General features: G+C 37.4%; 1 protein-coding gene and 1 non-coding gene across 3 annotated transcripts in view; both read left to right on the top strand.

Annotated features, from left to right (window-relative positions):
* Positions 1–13,768, top strand: part of HAUS6 (HAUS augmin like complex subunit 6) — a 35,706-nt gene extending 21,938 nt beyond the window's left edge. For both annotated transcript variants that reach the window (XM_047064834.1, XM_047064827.1), the window contains exons 12-17: positions 456–537; positions 7,549–7,615; positions 7,829–8,014; positions 9,397–9,532; positions 10,930–11,979; positions 13,566–13,768. In XM_047064834.1, coding sequence (XP_046920790.1) covers positions 456–537; positions 7,549–7,615; positions 7,829–8,014; positions 9,397–9,532; positions 10,930–11,979; positions 13,566–13,615 — 1,571 coding nt within the window. In that variant the 3' untranslated portion in view covers positions 13,616–13,768. The remainder of the gene's footprint in view (positions 1–455; positions 538–7,548; positions 7,616–7,828; positions 8,015–9,396; positions 9,533–10,929; positions 11,980–13,565) is intronic.
* Positions 7,337–7,467, top strand: LOC124505352 (small Cajal body-specific RNA 8). Its single transcript, XR_006960640.1, has one exon. It is a non-coding gene; the product is annotated as a small Cajal body-specific RNA 8 (non-coding RNA).
* Positions 13,769–19,016: the final 5,248 nt, after the last annotated feature.

The raw sequence follows: 19,016 nt of genomic DNA, 5'->3' as shown, positions 1-19,016 counted from the left end.
AATATCTAATATCCATTTTATATTCAGTTTCCCCAACTGCCCAGTACTTGTGTGCAAGAAATTATTGAGTTCAGTAAATATTAGATAAGAGGAGGAATAAATGCATAAAAAATGTATGAATTATGTAGCTAGGCTAGGGCAGGCAATAGATGTAGGCCATATTTGAGTTCATTCAGGCCGAAGTGATCAAGCCTCGCATTGGGCTCACTCGTGCGATTTCACTGCACTCTCTCTCAAAATAAATAAACGTTAAAAAAAAAAAAGTTTATTACTAGATATTCTGTATCTGTCCTATCGGTACACTTTCACAATTGAATGATTTTTTTCCTATTAGCATTCATATTGTGATTTTCTGTTTTCTTTTGTTTAGAAGTTTTTCTAGAATTTCAAGAGATCACTGAATATTAGAATATACAAACATAATTCAAGAGTAATTAATTTTTATGTTCCTTTAGATATACCTAAGCAACATAACCAAGAAAATGATTGCAGGAGAGCCAGTGATATACCGGCAACTGTACATGATCTAACCAACAGGTAGAACAAATTTGATTTTCATATTGATTTTTTTCCCCCTTCATTAATTTAGTTTCATCTTCTTCACCTAATTTTCAAGCTTCTGTACTATGGGATCATCTATAATTTTCTTCTCTTAACTAGAGAATATTTTTCCATGTGGATCCATATTTTCAGGAAAGATTGAAACATTTCTGACACAGAGGCATTTTTATTTTTCCTTCTTTTGTTTATCTAAATGTTGGGAATTCATAGGGGATTATCTAATTTTTGAAGAAAAACGTATGGAAATTATCTAGTGCAAGTTTGGGAATTTTTGCCTTTTTGTGTCTGTGAGCTTCTTTGAAACCACTTGTGACCAGTTGACTAAATCCAAATCCAGGAGTTTAAGGGCTTCTGAGATGATCTTGTCTCCTAGTTTTTAGACTGTGTTCTGCAGCGCCCTCTGGTGATGTGGATGAAACTAATTTAACCTGTCACTGGTCTAACCTTTTTCCACTTCAACCTGAGCAAATCGTTTTTTATGTGTATTATATATTGAGGGTTTTATATGCCATTTGATAAACAGAGATCCATGCTTTGAAAAAAAAAGGAAGGGGCACCTGGGTGGCTCAGTCGGTTGAGCATCCAATCTTGATTTCAGCTCAGGTCATGATCCTTAGGGTGGTGGGATTGAGCCCTGTGTTGGGCTCCCTGCTGAGTATGGAACCCGCTTAAGATTCTCTCTCTCCTGGAGAGTCTGGGTAGCTCAGTCGGTTGAATGTCCAACTTTGGCTGAAGTCGTGATCTCAAGGTTCATGAATCAAGCGCTGTGTTGAGCTCTGTGCTGACAACTCAGAGCCTGGAGCCTGCTTTGGGTTCTGTGTCTCCCTCTATCTCTCTCTGCCCTTCCCCTCTTGTGCTCTGTCTCTGTCTCTCTCAAAAACAAATAAACATTAAAAAAAAAAAAAAAGAAAGAAAGAAAAAAGATTCTCTCTCTCCCTTTGTCCCTCTCCCTTGCTTTCTGTCTCTCAAAACAAAACAAAAAAGGGAAGACTTCTGATTCACTCTAATCCCAAAATTTAACATGTGAAGAAAACTAAACTTTTGTTTATTAGAACATCCTTCAGGAGTATTCTTAATTTTTTTTATTGCCTGTTTTCTTTATTATCCCATTTTGGCTCTTAAAACAGATGCCAACTTATATAAGCAAAAATTTCTAAATGTATGTAGTCTACCTGGGGAATATATTTAATCTTTATTGACACTAAGTGTTATTAAGTGGCAATCAAACACAGACATACTCAACTGGTTTGTTACATTAAAGTTTTTTGTTTTCTGACTACCCTTTGATCTAAATAGGGGTCTTTCAGTCCAGTTTCCCCATATAATTGCACAGTTATGGAGACAAGTTACTTAGGATAATTCTAAAAGAAAATTCTAAATTTTAAATGAATTGAAGCTCTCTTCATTCTGTATACTCTAAGTAAGTTAATAGTTGAAACACCGTAACAAGAGTCAAAACTTATATGTTAATTGAAGTCTTCTTCATTCTGTATACTTTTAATAAGTTAATAAACTGAAACACTGTAACAAGAGTCAGATTATATGTGAAATAGAGCTATTGGCAGTTTGCTTGGCAGTAATTTTCTGATTCACAGGAGGTCAGGATTTCTTGTGGAAGATTTATTTTTTTATTCTTAGATCTGGATATGATGTTGATTCTTGGGAGTACCTTAAGAAAAATAGTGCAATCTATTGTAGAGATTTGACATTGAAGAGATTGTGAAGTTATTGGGCTTCTCTATTTTACTCCCTTAGCACTGTTCTTCAAGCATGCTAGAGGGGAATAGTTGATGCTTCCCAATCTCAATTATGTTTTTGGTTTCTCTTTCCTTGAGAGAGCAAATGAAATATTTGATTAAGGTCACTTGCTGGGACCTTAAGGGGCTAAATAAAGATTGATGGAGTTAGTAGATTGGTTCATAGATAGGATTTTATTTATGAACTCCATTGAATTCATTGAACTTCAAGATTCTTTTTTTTTTGGAGAGCGCATGTGCACTTCATGAGCAGTGGAGGGGCAGAAGGAGAGAGTGGGAATCTTTTTTCTTTTTTAATGTTTTATTTTTATTTTTGAGAGAGAGAGAGCATGTGTGCATGAGCTGGGGAGAGGCAGAGAGTGAGAGAGAGAGAGAGACAGAGAGACAGAGAGACAGAAGGAGGTCAATGTAGGGCTTGAACCCACGAGCTGTGAGATCATGACCTGAGCTGAAGTCAGATGCTTAATTGGCTGAACCACCCAGGTGCTCTGAGAGAGAATCCTAAACATATTCCAGCGGGGCTTGATCCCATGGCCATGAGATCATGACCTGAGCCAAAAGCAAGAGTTGGATGCACAACCGATTGAACCACGTATGCATCCCTCAAGATTCTTTCTTGAAGTAGAATTTTGTACTAAGATACACTATCAGAATTCTACAAGAGCCAGACACTTAGCTCCTAAGAATTTAGTTTAGATGGAAATCACTTAGTATAGGAAAAGAGATTGTATTAAATACACTTAAACAAAAAAATGTTTATTTTGAGAGAGAGAGAAAGCGAGCACGCGAACAGTGGAACAGCAGAGAGAGAGAGAGAATCCCCAGTGTAGAGCCTGATGTGGGGCTTGAACCCACGAAACTGTGAGATCATGACCTGAGCTGAGATCAGGAGTTGGATGCTTAACCAGCTGAGCCACCCAGGAACCCCTAAATACACTTTGATTTCCCGATTTATCCTCTTCCATGCTCATCTCTTTAAATTTTATTTTTATTTTTTTTAGAGAGAGTAAGCAGGGCAGAGGGGCAGAGGGAGAGAGAATCTTAAGCATGCTCCATGCTCAGCATGGAGTCTAACGTGGAGGTCGTGACCTGAGCTGAAATCAAGAACTGGATGCTCAACCAGCTGAGCCACCAGGGCTCCCCAAGCTCATCTTTGATACTTAATTTTTTTTTTTTTAATGTTTATTTTTGAGAGAGAGAGACAGACAGAGCATGAGCAGGGGAGAAGCAGAGAGAGAGAGGGAGACACAGAATCTGAAGCAGGCTCCAGGCTCTGAGCTGTCAGCACAGAGCCCGATGCAGGGCTCGAACTCATGAACCCCGAGTTCATGACCTGAGCCGAGGTCAGATGCTTAACTGATTGAGCCACCCAGGTGCTCCTTTAATTTTTTTAAAAACTGTTATATTTATTTTAGAGAGAGAGTGTGAGTCAGGGAGGGGCAGAGAGAGAGGGAGACACAGAATCTGAAAGAGTTTCTAGGCTCTGAGCTGTCAACACAGCTTGAACCATGAACTGTGGGGCTTGAACCATGAACTGTGAGATTGTGACCTGACTTGAAGTTGGTCATTTAACTGACTGAGCCACCCAGGTGCCCCTTGGGATACTTAATTGTAATAGAAGGTTTGGGATATTGAAGGGAAGTGTAAGGGGAGGCTTTTGGTGGTGAGGGATAAAATGCTTAATAGTATATGAATGATTATTACTGCCTGATAGCAGAACAGAAGAAAGGTGAAGAGTTGAGTCATTTGTAAATAAGCTTATTGCTTAGAATTCTTTACTGTAAAGGTGTTTTGAAATAAAATGTTTCATTAGTAATGTGTAATGTAGGTGGACTGTACTTAAAGAAAATAATACCCCCTGTGTTTTACGATTTTATTTTATTTTTCTAAGTAATATCCACATCCCACATGGGTCTTGAACTCACAACCCGGAGAGCAAGAGCTGCACACTCCACAGACTGAGCCAGCCAGTCACCCCTAATAATACCCTTTTCTTACGTGAAGTTCAGCTGCTGTTTGTAGTGGCATCTTAGGTCAGTATCAAAGTAGTTGATTGGAAATTCATATGTGGATATGAACAATACAACTATTCCATTAAAAAGCGTGGAAAGAATGTAGTTTTTAGCCGTAAGTCATTAGCCCCTTCACATGTGGTTGTCACCCACAGGTACCAAAATATAAGTAATGTTGTCCATAAATCTCATGGTTGTTTTTGATCAGAGTGAGCTGATGGAGGCTTCACTATACTTAAACCCAGAATCCATTGATTGGTGATACCTTCGCTATAATTGTGGACACTAACTTTCTTTGCAGTGGTTTCTGGAAGGGAGGGTTCCATGATATTTCTAGTGTGGTGATGCACTTTTAGACCTAGACCTTTAACCTCTTCAGTTTCTCCTTTATTGCATTTCAGAGATGGGGCAGTACGATCTTGCCTGAATGCCAGCTAAATATCTTTAGTCTTAGAAACCGAATTCTAATTTCCTTTCTCTTTTTATAATTTCTGTTTGTTATTTCTTTAATTGTAGATATATCATAACAACAAAATAAAAATGAGAAATAATTAGCCGAAATTTCTTTTTTAAAAAAATGTTTATTTTTGAGAGAGAGAGAGTGAGTGAGGGAGGGGCAGAGAGAGGGAGACAGAGGATCAGAAGCAGGCTCTGTGCTGACAGCAGCGAGCCCAGTGCTGGGCTCTAACTCAAGAACCGCACGATCATGACCTGAGCTGAAGTTGGATGCTTACCCGAGTCACCCAGGCGCTCCAATTAGCTAAAATTTCTAACAAATTACTTGTCAGACTTTCTTCCCAGGTTGTTTTTTGATGTTTATTTATAAACATACATAAATTTAATTCTAATCAAAATTTTCTAAACACTAATATAAGTATAGTTTTTTAGTATATGTATGTATGTTTTCTTTATATTACCATTTTTCACTTATAAACACTTTGTAACATTTCATTTATTTAAAAAATTTTTTTTAATGTTTATTTTTGAAAGAGACAGTGTGAGCAGAGGAAGGGCAGAGAGAGAGAGAGAGAGAGAGAGAGAGAGAGAGAGAGAATCTGAAGCAGGCTCCAGGCTCTGGGCTATCAGCACAGAGCCTGACGCGGGGCTCGAACTCATGGCCTGTGAGATCATGACCTGAGCTGAAGTCGGACACTTAACTGACTGAGCCACCCAGGCACCCCTCATTTATTTTTAGACTTTCAGATTTTCCTTAAATTTTTTTTTACTGTAAAAAGCATGTTGTTTCTTATTTTCTTTTGGAAGTACTCTTTCCTTAGGATAGAATCCCGCAGTGGGATCAACACCAGCTCTCTTTATCTATTACAGTCCTAGGATTTTATGGGCCTCAGTTTTGGCATGGCAGGTAGATAGAGAGTAAGGATTGAGCCAGGACTGCTTTCAGGTTGGCTTGGATTGAGATGTTATTAGGGCTGATTGCATGTTGCTAATTCAGAAATGAGAGAGAAGCTAGAGAATAGGTGTCCATTTTGTTTTTTGTTTTTTTTTTAAATTTTTTTTTTTTTTTTCAACGTTTATTTATTTTTGGGACAGAGAGAGACAGAGCATGAACGGGGGAGGGGCAGAGAGAGAGGGAGACACAGAATCGGAAGCAGGCTCCAGGCTCTGAGCCATCAGCCCAGAGCCTGACGCGGGGCTTGAACTCACAGACCGCGAGATCGTGACCTGGCTGAAGTCGGACGCTTAACCGACTGCGCCACCCAGGCGCCCCTAAATTTTTTTTTTTTTTCAACGTTTATTTATTTTTGGGACAGAGAGAGACAGAGCATGAACGGGGGAGGAGCAGAGAGAGAGGGAGACACAGAATCGGAAACAGGCTCCAGGCTCCGAGCCATCAGCCCAGAGCCTGACGCGGGGCTCGAACTCCCGGACCGCGAGATCGTGACCTGGCTGAAGTCGGACGCTTAACCGACTGCGCCACCCAGGCGCCCCTCCATTTTGTTTTTTAATGAGGCTCTGTAAGAATGATCCAAATAAAATTTGGTGGCATAAATCTATAGAGCCTCTTGCTCAGGTGACATTTATTCATTGATTCAGTCAATCCATCAATTAGTTACAAACATGTATTGTACTGCCAAGTACCAGTTTGTGGGAATAACCTTTGGAAAGACATAGTCTTTGTCCTCCAGGAGCTCACAATCTCGTGGTGGCGTCTTAGTGGCATCTTAGATCGCTGGTCCTGCCTCAGAGGGCTTTTTGATCATTTTAATGTTAAAGTTTTAGGAAAATTTAGATAAAATCATCGTAGATGATTAATTTTTCCTTTGACATCTAGATTATATCCTCTTGAGGCAAAATTGAGCCTTAAACAGTTTCAGTGATCTTGAATTATGTTTGGAAGGTAGATAACAATTCTAAGAAGCACATAGTTGAAAAAGTTTGAAAAAGCGTATTTGCTGTTACATAAAATGTTTTAAAGCTGTTAATTTTGTACTACCCATGAACAGAAAGCAAAGCACCGACATGCTTGAGGTTGAAAGTGGCCTCTCAGGTCATCTTGCCTTTTGTATTAGAGTAGAAAAGCTTTGACCAGTGAGCATACCCATGATTGACTTTGAAAGTTCTTTCAAGATCAAGTTATAATTGCTTTGAAGGCTTTAAAAACTTAATAACTTGTTTCGTAATTGATGTGTGAGGTTTTATTTTGTCCAAAGGGGCAAGAGAATCTAAGATAGTAAGGAATGCTATATGTAGAATCCAGCAAACAAACTGATTAACCTTACGACTTTACTATAACTAACATACATGCTATAGAGCAAGAGTCAGCATAAGAGGAATTGATTTTGGACACAAAGTATCAAAATCACAAAGTCTCTGGTACAATGAAATTCTGTGATCTGAAGCCTAAAGGTAATGTAATAATGCGGTTCTAGTTAGTTGAATTTGTTTATACCGTGTACTCAAGTTTTTGAGTGTTCATCAAGTCATTCAACCTTGTAAAAAATGTTGATTTAAAATACGTAGTGGTTAAGGAAGATGTTCACCATTTGGGAGGCTGATACACAAATGGGGCTGAAGTACTGCTCTGATTGTCACTGTACCTCCCTAGAATAAACTGCCTTTTGATGACCGGGACGAATTGAGGGAAATCGTAACGGACAGATACGGGGCAGACAATTTCTGTAGATTATTCAGATGTAGCTAGTGAATGGAATTCTTCCCTGTGTATAACTTGGATTTGATATCCTTTTTTCCTTTAGACCTGCTTCTTTCCTGTTGCAGCCAGTTTCATCATCGGGTAGAAACAGTGTTAGTCTGCTTGAAAAGGTATATTTTAAAACAATTTTTAAGTAATTTTGGCTGTACTAACTTATGATAAAATATTATTTTTGTTGATATCCCAATTTGTATTTACGCTTTTCCTATTGCTTCTAAGTGGGAATATTGAAATTTTTTAATTGTGCCACTGACCATGATAACTCAAGAACCTCTAATGAAGATCAGCCATAATTATTATTATTCCATGTCTGTTTTCTTCAGGACATGAAGATAAGAACTCCTAGAGAAGGAAATGAAACACCTTCTAAGGAAACACCAAAATTTGAAATGGAAGGCTCTTCATCATCAAATACTGCAAGAAATACAGAGAATACTGCATTTGCAGGGTCTCTGCCAGCTAAAAATAGTGATCCATTCCAAAAAGAGCAGGATCATATGGTAGAAGAGGTTAGAAAAAGATTGTAATGAGTGTACTGAAATATCTATTATTTTCTCATTGGCGTTGAGATTGTAAAAGAAGTTATAATTATTGATTAACTGGGATTAATTTGGGAAAGGAGGGCACAGATAATGAAAATCATGTTTAAAGCAAATTGGTCCTCCCAAAAAGTAGATGTAGATATAAACTTAGTAGGATTATATCCGTGATTGAGAACCCATGACCCAGTCTATAAATATCTCTACAAGTAGAAAAATAATACATGTGTGATGTTTTTGGAATCAGTCATTATGTAAATTGTTAGATAAATACACCCAATGATTATATTCTATTAAGATAATCTAAATGTCTGTTGCTTAGCCAAGCTTCCTCTTTTTTTAAATATTAGAACAAAGATTATGCAGTATCATTATTATCTCTAAGCATAGTTTTTGTCTTTCTACTTTCTAGATATTTAAAAAGTAATTAAATGCATCAAGATTGAGATAAAGGACGGAACTCCAATACCTGAATCAATATGCACCAAACCAAATTTTTCTCAGTCTCCAGAAATATAAAGTAGCTGATTATTTTCTGGCTGCTTAATCAAATTCAAACAGTGCTAAGGGATGTTGTGGGAAACGTAATAAAAATAACATTAGAGAATGACTTGAGCATTTGCATAAACTTTCTGCAGTAAATAGTACAGTATTACTGCTGAGCAATAGTAGCATTTCACTTGCCAGTGAAAAGTCTCTTGTCAGGAAAAACCGACATCATGAGCAATGATGCATTTGATCACTTTTGAAATGTATACAAAGTAGAAGGACGACAACTATGCTTAGTAGTAAATCCCCTAGAGTTCTGTTTTCATACTGTATACTTTCTTTTCTGTATTTCAGAATGTATTTCTATGCCTTGTTTACTAGTTTATGTCTGGTAATGAGGTTTCTGGCAAAGAAGTATATTGTCCGGGAGTATTTTATTTGTTAGTAGAAGTGTTATTGGGCAAATGGATTATAAATAAGAAAAATCTGCTTGCTTTAAACCTAGTCATTTTGGCAAATACAGAATTGTCAAGTTCAAAGATGTGGCAGTTAGTAGCTTAGGTCACTGTGTAGTTAGAATTACCTCTAAGTCTTCTCAGGTATAAAGATTTTTACTTTTTCTTTCCTTTATATGGGATATCCAGTTAAGGAGGGAGGAAACAGTTTTGTATTTGGTTTCACCTTATAGGGTCGTGCCTAGCAGACTATATAGAGGATTTGGGAGCTACGTTTTTGAGTGGCTTTTCATGCCAACTGCTCTTGGAGGGGTTGCTAACCATCAGGTGCTGATTTGTTCTCATCAGGGCTTTTGTTGCATTCTACCAGTGACTGTGGTAATTTTTGCTTTACCTTTTCTGTTTTAGGTTGCAAGGGCAGTTTTATCTGACTCACCACAGCCCTCTAAAGGAAAAGAACTAAAATTACAGGAACTAATTGATACTCTAGTTTCTAACCCATTCTTAACAAGGAACCAAATTCCCCGAACGCCAGAAAATTTGAGTAAGTTATAATGATTTCTGTCACTTATTTTCTTTCTCAGACATTACTGTTAGAACCAGGTCTAACATATAATCTAGAAACTCACTTTAACTTTCTTTTTCTAGGGGGTAGGGAGAAACAAATAAAATTTTTCTGTATCTTTCAGTTTAGTGGCAATGGCTCTTAATTTGTTTTGATGTAAGGGACTTTTATTGAAGTATTAAGTGTGGGTGTTCTCACTGATACGGCAATTTGTAAGCAGTATTATGATGCCCTGATACTCTACAGTTTTGCTTTTGTTGTTTTACTTAGCTCTTTCCTGGAAAATACTTCAGTTGAGCATTTTTAAAACACCCTCTCCCTCCACATCTGACCTGCGATCAACATTTATAGCGTATATAGGCTAAGTCCTTCCAGTCAGCAGCATCAGCCAAAAATAGTGTGTATAGAAATCTTTTCTACCCCTTCCAAGCTAGCTAGACTGCCCAATACTTTTTTCTTATAACCTATAATCTGTGTTGGCAAAATTCTGATATTGTTGTCCATATGAAGGCACATCATCCTAGTTGAATTAAATAAAATTTCCATTTTGCTGCTAGAAATGACATATTCAGAGTTAACTTGATTCAGTTCAGGTTGAACCTAGCCACAGCCTAGATCAGTGGTCAGCAAACTACAGCCTGTGAACCAAATCTAGCTTGCCCTGTGTGTTTTTGTAAATAAAGTTACGTTGAACACAGCCTTGCGGATTTGTCACCATATTGTTTATGGTTACTTTCATGTTATAGTGGCAGAGTTGAGTAGTTGCCACAGTCCGATGGCCTGCAAAGGCTAAAATATCACTATCTGCCCTTTTCATTTTTTTTTTCTCTATCTGCCCTTTTCAGAAAAAATTTGCTGAACCCTGGCTTAGATGGACAAGAAAATATCTTTTTATTTTTATTTATTTAAAGTTTATTTATTTTGAGAGAGAGCGTGCACATGTGTGAGAGGGAGAGGGGCAGAGAGAAAGAGGGAGAGAGAATCCCAAGCAGGCTCCCCTCTGTCAGTGCAGAGCCCGACCTCCCGAGCTGTGAGATCATGACCTGGGCCGAAATGAGGAGTTGGACACTTAACTGACTGAGCCACCCAGGCATCCCAGAAAATCTTTTTAATGTATATAATTTCTATGTGCTGTGTGCAAATATATGCACATTTCAGGAACAGTTTTTGTTATTTATGTGTGATCAGTTGGAGAAGGAATTCTTTGATGTTGTTGTTTTTGGTTTGTTGTAGAGTCTTGTCATCCAGTGGGCATATCTGTGGAACATATAGTGTAGTCAGTAGGTTTATATTGACCACTAGAAATGAAATTTTTAATTGCATGCTCTGTTTGGGAATATTAGTAAATTGTGTTCTTTCCCCTTTCATTTAATTAGTAAGCGAAATTAGGAGCTCATGGAGAAAAGCTGTGGAAATGGAAGGTAATAGAAGTACAGAACTAATACAGATGGATACCGAAGATAGAGAAATATCACCAGAATCCTTACCTGTGTTGCATAATCAAAGAGAATTTAGCAGGACCAGTTTTCTCTCAGCAACCTCTGTATCCGATTCTAGCCATTTCCATTTGCCTGAAGAGAAAGTTGTTTCCGATTGCCTCAAGTGTGTGCCTCAGAAACATGCGGGGACCAGTCACATTGGTGGACTGTCAACACAACATCAGTCAGATGTGTTAAACAAGAAAATAATGGACAAGCAAGGTTTGGAGTGTGCAGCGTTACAGAACAGGCTTTTAGAAACTAGCCAAACAGAGACATTCTCCCCTGCTGTAGGTAATAGGAGAGTTGTGATGGGCAGCAGTGAAGAGGAACATGTTAAAATAGCAGACCACTCAAAAGCTTCTTACAAAGAACCTTTCGTGCATAAAAGTATGTTATGGGACTCTTTTCAAGTATCAAGTGGAATTAGTTCCACAAGTTTAAAGGATATTGATTTTGGCATATTACATGAAACTCTTCCAGAAGAAGTTGGTCACTTAAGTCTTAATAGCTCCAGTAGTACAGAGGCCAATTTTAAACTGGAACCAGATAGTCCTGTGCACAGTGGCATTTTTCCCGAGGATGTTGTGGGAGAAAGACCGACTACTCCAGAATCAGACTTTAATTTACAGGCTATTTGCCATAGATATGAAGCTCTGAAAAAATCTCTGTCCAAGAAAAGAGAAGAAACTGACTTTTCCAATCCTGAAACACTTGAAAGACACAAACCAGAATTGAGCCCTACTCCCAGAAACATGCAAACAGATGATATGCTTGACTTTTTGAACAGTCATGATTTGCACACTGACTATACAAAACCGTCTTTACGCATGTCCCTTGGTGAAAGAAAACAGTCTCTTTCACCACTAATTAAGTTTTCTCCAGTGGAACAAAGATTGAGAACCACAGTACCATGTAGTTTTGGAGAACTTCTACCTAACTTAAAAGGTAAGATTTAACTAGACCTGTGCATATTGACTTATTGACGTTTTCTCTCAACTTCTAACAGTAGTATGCAGTGAATGCTACAGGACCTTTATTGTGAATGTGACAAAATATGCTCTCTGTTCCTTCAACTTGGATGAGAAGAGGGAACGTATCACTTCTGTTCTTTCTTTCTCAATCTCAAGTGATGTGTATATAGTTTACAGTAAGTGTGGGACAGGGGTGGAAAATGAAACCAAACCAGTTGCTTTTATAATACAAAGAAATCTTGTCAAAATCTTGGCTGGTGGAGGATGGTTCTAAAAATGTTGAGTAATGGGGGCACCTGGCTGGCTCAGCTGGAAGAGCATGTGATTCTTGATCTTGGGGTTGTGAGTTCAAGCCCCATGTTGGATGTAGAGATTACTTAAATAAATTAAAAAAAAAATTAACACTGTGTTAAATATTATTCTTGTAATAATAAGATACAGTGATTGCTTTGAAATAAATTTGAGGGGGACGGGTGACAAAATAGGTTAGTGTATTAGTTTCCTGGGGCTGCCATACAAAGTACCACAAACTAGGTAGCTTCAAACAACAGAAATTTATTATCTCTGGAGACAGTAAGTTCTGGAAGCTAGAATCCAGAATCAAGGGGTTGGCAGGGCCACAGTCCCTCTACAGCCATTAGAGGAAGATCCTTCTTGCCTCTCCCAGCTTTTGGTAGCCCCAAGGGTCCCTTGGCTTATGGTAGCACAGCTCTAATCTCTGTCTCCATCTTCACATGGCTTTCTCCTCTTGTGTGTCTCTTTGCCTTCTTCATAAGGACACAAGTCATATAGATTAATGGCCCACCCTACTCCAGAATGACCTCTTCCTAACTGATTATATCTTTATTGACCCTCTTCCCAAATAAGACCATGTTCTGAGGTATTGGGGTTAGAACTTCATATTTTGGGGGGACACAGTTCAATCCATAACAGCATTAATAATAATTGAAGCTGGACTAATCATAATTCTCTTGACTTTTGTATATTTGAAAATTGTCATCATTGGGGCGCCTGGGTGGCTTAGTCGGTTAAATGTCTGACTCTTGATCTCAGCTCAGGTCATGATCTCATGCTTTTTTGTTTGAGCCTTGCGCCGGGCTCTGTGCTGACAGTGCAGAGCCTGCTTGGATATTCTCTCTCTCCCTGTCTCTCTGCCCCTCTCCTTCTTGAGTGCTCTCTTGCTCTCTCTTTCTCAAAATAAATAAACTTAAAAAAAAAAATTGTCATCATAAAGATTTAAAAAGAAAAACAACCCTAATCTTAAAGCATGTTAGAGCAAATGTAGATCCGGTGATATAGAGTCATTATACATCACTGTGTTTGCCAATGATAATTAAACACTCGTATATTGAAAAGTATTCTTAGAGGGATATATTGATACTCTGTGAGGAAAGGTATCGCAGTGAGAATGTTGGATTTTCATCATAGGTAAGTATTGCATGTGAACTTTTTATTTAAGAAGACTGAAATTTGCCATTACTTAGAATCTGTCCTATTTAATTTTTTCTTTGTAATGAATGTTTACTTACCATTTTCTGTTTTTTAAAATCAATTTTGCAGAAGAAGTCTTGAATAAGAGCCTTGATGAAACAAATCTCCATCAGACTTGAAAAGATGAAAGCAGAAGCCCAGTTAATTCAACTATGACGTACTTACATTTCAAGCAGTGTCACAGGATCAAAACTGGTTTATAATTTATTTTTTTTTTAATTTTTTTTTTTTTTTTTTTTTTTACGTTTATTTATCTTTCAGACAGAGAGAGACAGAGCATGAACAGGGGGAGGGGCAGAGGGAGAGGGAGACACAGAATCCGAAACAGGCTCCAGGCTCTGAGCTGTCAGCCCAGAGCCCGACGCGGGGCTCGAACTCACGGACTGCGAGATCATGACCTGAGCCGAAGTCGGCCGCCCAACCGACCAAGCCACCCAGGCGCCCCAAAACTGGTTTATAATTTAAATACACGTTGGAAGTGTAACTCTTCTTTCAAGGCCTGAAAATCCTAAATAATGCCTTTTAGCAAACATTAGTTTTTAGGTAAAGAGATCTTTGGATTTTCTCTTTGTATGGATATGGGGTTTAAATGTGAAGTATTTGTGAAGGGAAGCAGACCTCAAGTTATATGAAACCATTTTGATTCCTTGAATAATTTGTAAGCGTTAAGTAAATAGCAAATAGTAGTTTAATTTATTATGTTATAATTTCAGTTGATTAACATAAACATGAGTGGTTTTTGATATACTTGTATTAAGTGGTTAACATAATAGCCATTGAATATACTGACCTTTCATTTTAGGGAAATAGAGAGCTTTTATTGTTTCTTTATGGAACATTATAGTACTAACCAAAAAAAGTGAGAAAAGTAGTGCCTTGGGATGTGTAGTCAAGGTGAGGAAAATTTAAGTTTGGGAAAGCTCTAAGCAGGCTTAGTGATTATTTAAGTAGGTTGGTCCTGGAAAATGTTTGATGGAATAAAATGTATGTGATGATAAGTGAAGACTGGGGCAGAATGAATTTAGATAAATGGAAAATGATGGAAGACGACTAGACACTTTTAAGGAACACTGTCACACTATAAATCCATTCAATGGGTTTGCAGCAGATTTATATTTAGTCTAATTTAGACTTTGAGAATTTAACCCCTAGTTTTATATTTTAACAAAAGGTGTAAATTAAAAAATTTATTAGTCTCTGTTTATTGTTGGTTTATTTGTGGGGGGCATGGTTTTTAGGGAAAGGAGCTAATTTTGATTGTGTTACTTCTCAAAAACCATCAGTTTCCCACTGCCTATGAATAACCTCAAAATAACTTGAGAAAACTGAATTTGGGGTACTTGCTTAGTTACACAGTTAAGTCAGTGGTGAAGCTAGGATTTGACCCTATTTTCTTTCCTTAATATACTACAAGACCTTCTGGAAATAACTAAAAGGCCAGGATAAACAATATGGCAACAGGTGTTGGCCTGTTGATCTTCTGGACTGAGTGGGGAATCAGATGTGTGGCCACTGGTTCAGTAACCTCCCTCAACTCTGTCATGCCCTCCGGCTGGGAAAATGGCTTATCTCTACCATCCAAGTGTATGTATGCCATTGGCCTCTGTGAACCAGGAGTAATGAGCATGCACTGGAAAGGTGATAGCACTTATGGTACCCTGTCTAGCCCCAACTCTTAAGCATTAAAACCTTGTTCATTTGTCAAGAAACTGTAGAGGAGAGGAGATGATGTTGAAGGGGGGAGTTCTAGAAGTAGATGGGCTTAATTGTTCATCTTTCTTCACTCACTTTGGCCTTTTCTGAGTTGTTTGATCCCAATTTGAAGGCCAGTCTTTTTGTGAGAAAAGACAGAAGAAAAGCATATATAACTGCCTTATTTGCTGTGGAAAAGAAAGAGGAAGGACAGCTTCTAAGGTGCTATATTCTTTTATTAATACAACAATCAGTGACTGTAGGTCTACTGGGAAACTCTTCTATAGTGTGCCCTAAGAAAATGCACTAACCTGTAAATCCAAAATTAACATGGTATGTTGGAGGTAGGCCTATCCTATTAGCATCTACAAGGTGCCAGGGCCATTCCTAGACATAATACATATTGTTTCATTTAATTGTCATAACTCTTAACTGTAAGATAGAGATTATTATACCTATTTTACAAAGATACTGAAGGCAGGGAGCTTAAATGACTTGTCTAAGATGGACTCAAGGAATCATCTGAGAACCTAAAAACTGGAGGGTCTGTAGGTCTTAAATGGGGATTAAGAATCTACATTTTGAATATGCTTCCCTGGTAATTCTTAGGCTCAATAAAAAGATTGAGAACCACTGCTAGGGGGTAGAGTCACATTTAGCCTTGGGGTACTTTAAAAAAGCAGGTATGTTATTACATATGTACTGCTTTAGAGGTTAACTAATAAGGAAACTCAAATTCACCATTAAGGGTCAGAGGTCCTTAATTACTGAGAATCAAAAGAACAAAATATCTCTGGAACAGTATGGGTTTACAAAAACCACATTATTAAGTCAGACCTGTGATAGGTTGGGAGTTTTGGCATTCTTTTCTGTCCTTTCTTTATATATGCCAGTAGTATAAAAAATATCTCAGATCTATCTTTTCTGCTAAACCATTGTGGTTATGACTTCAGCTTCTTTATCCAGTATTGCCTGCATAGCTACCTTTTGACCTTAAGGGACTGTTTTAATCACTTAGTTTAAAATTTCATTCATGGTTTATTGGCAATTCCAGGATAGAGTTCGATTTTACAGGCATGTAAGGTTCTCTATGTAGGTTCCTCTACTCCCTCTTCCACTATCGTTTCCTATTTTTTTACTTCTGAAATGAGTTGGTGAGCATGGGCCTTTAGAAATCTTAATTCACAATTACAGCTGTCTTTTAGGGCTCAGAACAAATCTTACTTTCACCTTTAAGTCTTAATCTATCCCTTCCATATTCATGGGCTTACCCCTTCTCTGCAGTCTATGGTTTATCTTTTATTCATTTAGTATTTTTCACAATGCTTTTATCATATTTTATGGTTGTATGTGATCTCAGTCATAACAGATTATATACATATAGACATATATACCTATGTAGATGTAGGAGTTGTGTGTCCACACGTACATATCCTCAAGGGCCATGGATCATCTTTCGCAAATACCGAAGTATTGGAATGGTTTTCTTTGCCTATGTAAATTAAATTAAAATGGTAAAGACTTTATTGCTGTAAATGTACCTTTTCTCATTACATTCATAGGTTATACAGAACGTACCTTGTTTTATTCGCTATTAATTTGTAAGATAAAGGTGTGTAAATTGACTTCTATGTCAACTTGAAACTTTAGTAATGAATGACAAAACGTCTTAATATTTTGTCCTAGTTGTTTTAAATGTTTAAAGAGGACAAGCATGTAATGTTTAACATGAAAAATGTTATCAGTCAAATGGAATAAGTATTTGAGACTAAAAAAGACATTTTGGGGGAATTTAATGAAAAAAAATACAAGTATTTTGAAATGATCCCTTACCATCATCTATTAAGTCAGTTTTATCTAAAGGAAAAAAAAAACCCAGGAATTCTTGAGACTTTTATAAAGGAAACTTTTTTTTTTTTTCCCTACTCTTAGTATACTAAATAAATATTTAAGGACATTTTCTTTAATGTAAAAGTACTTGCAAAGGTAAAATTCTCTTTCACATTATGTTGCAGATAAATAGTTCCTCTTTCTCCTTATGCACCGTGAAAGTCAAGTCCACATGCTAAATTTAAAATATTTGTGAGTCCTCTATGGGACTATTTGTAACTATGTTCTACTTACTATAGTCTTGAATAAACACTCAATATTATACCACCTGGCTCTGGAATTTCCTATATAATATCAAAGAACCATGCCCCGCAAATCCTAAGATGATCACATATAAAGGTATATCAGAAGGGTGCCTGGGTGGCTCAGTTGGTTAAGGGTCTGACTTCGGCTCAGGTCATGATCTTATGGTTCTGGAGTTTGAGCCTGCTTTGGGCTGTGCTGACAGCTCAGAGCCTGGATCCTCTTTCAGATTGTGTCTCCCTCTCTCTCTCTGCACCTCCCCCCTCTTGCATTGTGTGTGTCTCTCTCTCTCTCTCAAAAATAAACTAAAAATTTTTAAATAAAGGTGTATCAGTAACTTGATCAACAAAAGAAACGAGATCAGTGATTCAGGTGAAAGTATTTTTTTTTGCTGCCATTTTAATTAGATTTACTAAGTGTATTTTAAAATGATTTTAAAAAGGAAATCTATCCTTAAGAGTTTTTAAAATCTGGAGTCTTTATACTAACTTACTGCCAAAGGCCCCAATTAGAAGAGTTTAATAACTTATATCTGAATAGTTTCTTACTCTTCATGGGTAGGGACTTTGTCATCCACAGCTGCTGCTATAAAGGGTTAAAATAAGTTTATAAAGCCTTGGAAATCCTAAAGCTCTATTACTTACATTTAATGTCTGTATACAAAGGTAATGCTTCATTTCTAAAATGAGAGGTGAGAGGAGTTGATCGGAGGTGTCTTGGCTCTAAAACACTCAGATTTCATTAAAAGGCAGCTGGAATAGGATGTTTTAAGTGTTTTCTGATTTCACTATGCTGCATTGCCAGTCCAAATTAGGAACCTTGGAATCCTTTCCTAAAAACTGGTAATCTAAGAATCTGATTCAATATTACCCAATTTCCACATAAAGATGGGGAAGTGATTTTGCCTGTAGTGGATGAAACACTACTGAGAAGTCCCTTAACTGGGCTGTGGCGTACTTCATCTGTAAAATTGGGATTATATGGAGGATACAATTGTACGATTGAAAATCTAGGATTTTTATGATTAACTTTTCTGTTAATGGACGAAGTAGTGGGGAGTAATGGTTAGGACAGGGATAGGTCTGCAATACCGCTTGGGTTCAGCTGTATGACCTTAATAAGGTCATATCCATTTTCTTGCCTATTAAGAGATTAAAAGTAATTTGCCCCAGGTTGTGTGGATTAAAGAAGAAAATACGCATCAAATATTTTAAGAATATCTCGCATTTAGTAAGGGCTCAGATATTTAGCTAGGCTTCAGTCTAGTAATTTGGGAGTAGGTAATCGGGCCGGTTAGAGAATGGCTCAGGTGGTGGTATTCACAGCTGACACAACATAGTGTCAGGCACCATTCTAAAAGCTTTCCAGGTTAAGTTTCTTTTTTTTTTTTTTTTTTTTAAACAATGCTATAAATAGTGCTAGCCTTACCCACATTTTACAAATGAGACAATAAACTCAACTTAGGTGGTGTAGCCTCAGAGCCCCTACAATAATTGCTGTGCTTACAGCTGGTGTGAAATATCGCTAAGGTGACAGGAGCTCAATCACAAAATTAAATTCACCAGTTAAGCAACACTTGTGGGCAATCAGAACCTTTAGGTTTACATTACATTTTAACCACCTTCAAATTATTTCAAATAAGACCGTATTTTAAATTGCTAACAGCGAATGTTTATTCATGATCGAAGCCAAGAA

The sequence above is a fragment of the Lynx rufus genome, unplaced genomic scaffold (genome assembly GCF_022079265.1).
Source record: "Lynx rufus isolate CCGP_SWC_20201006 ecotype Redwood Valley unplaced genomic scaffold, mLynRuf1.p SCAF_10, whole genome shotgun sequence".
Lineage (NCBI taxonomy): Eukaryota > Metazoa > Chordata > Mammalia > Carnivora > Felidae > Lynx > Lynx rufus.
The sequence above is the reverse complement of the archived record's forward strand: the minus strand, read 5'-3'. Positions and strand labels throughout refer to the sequence as shown.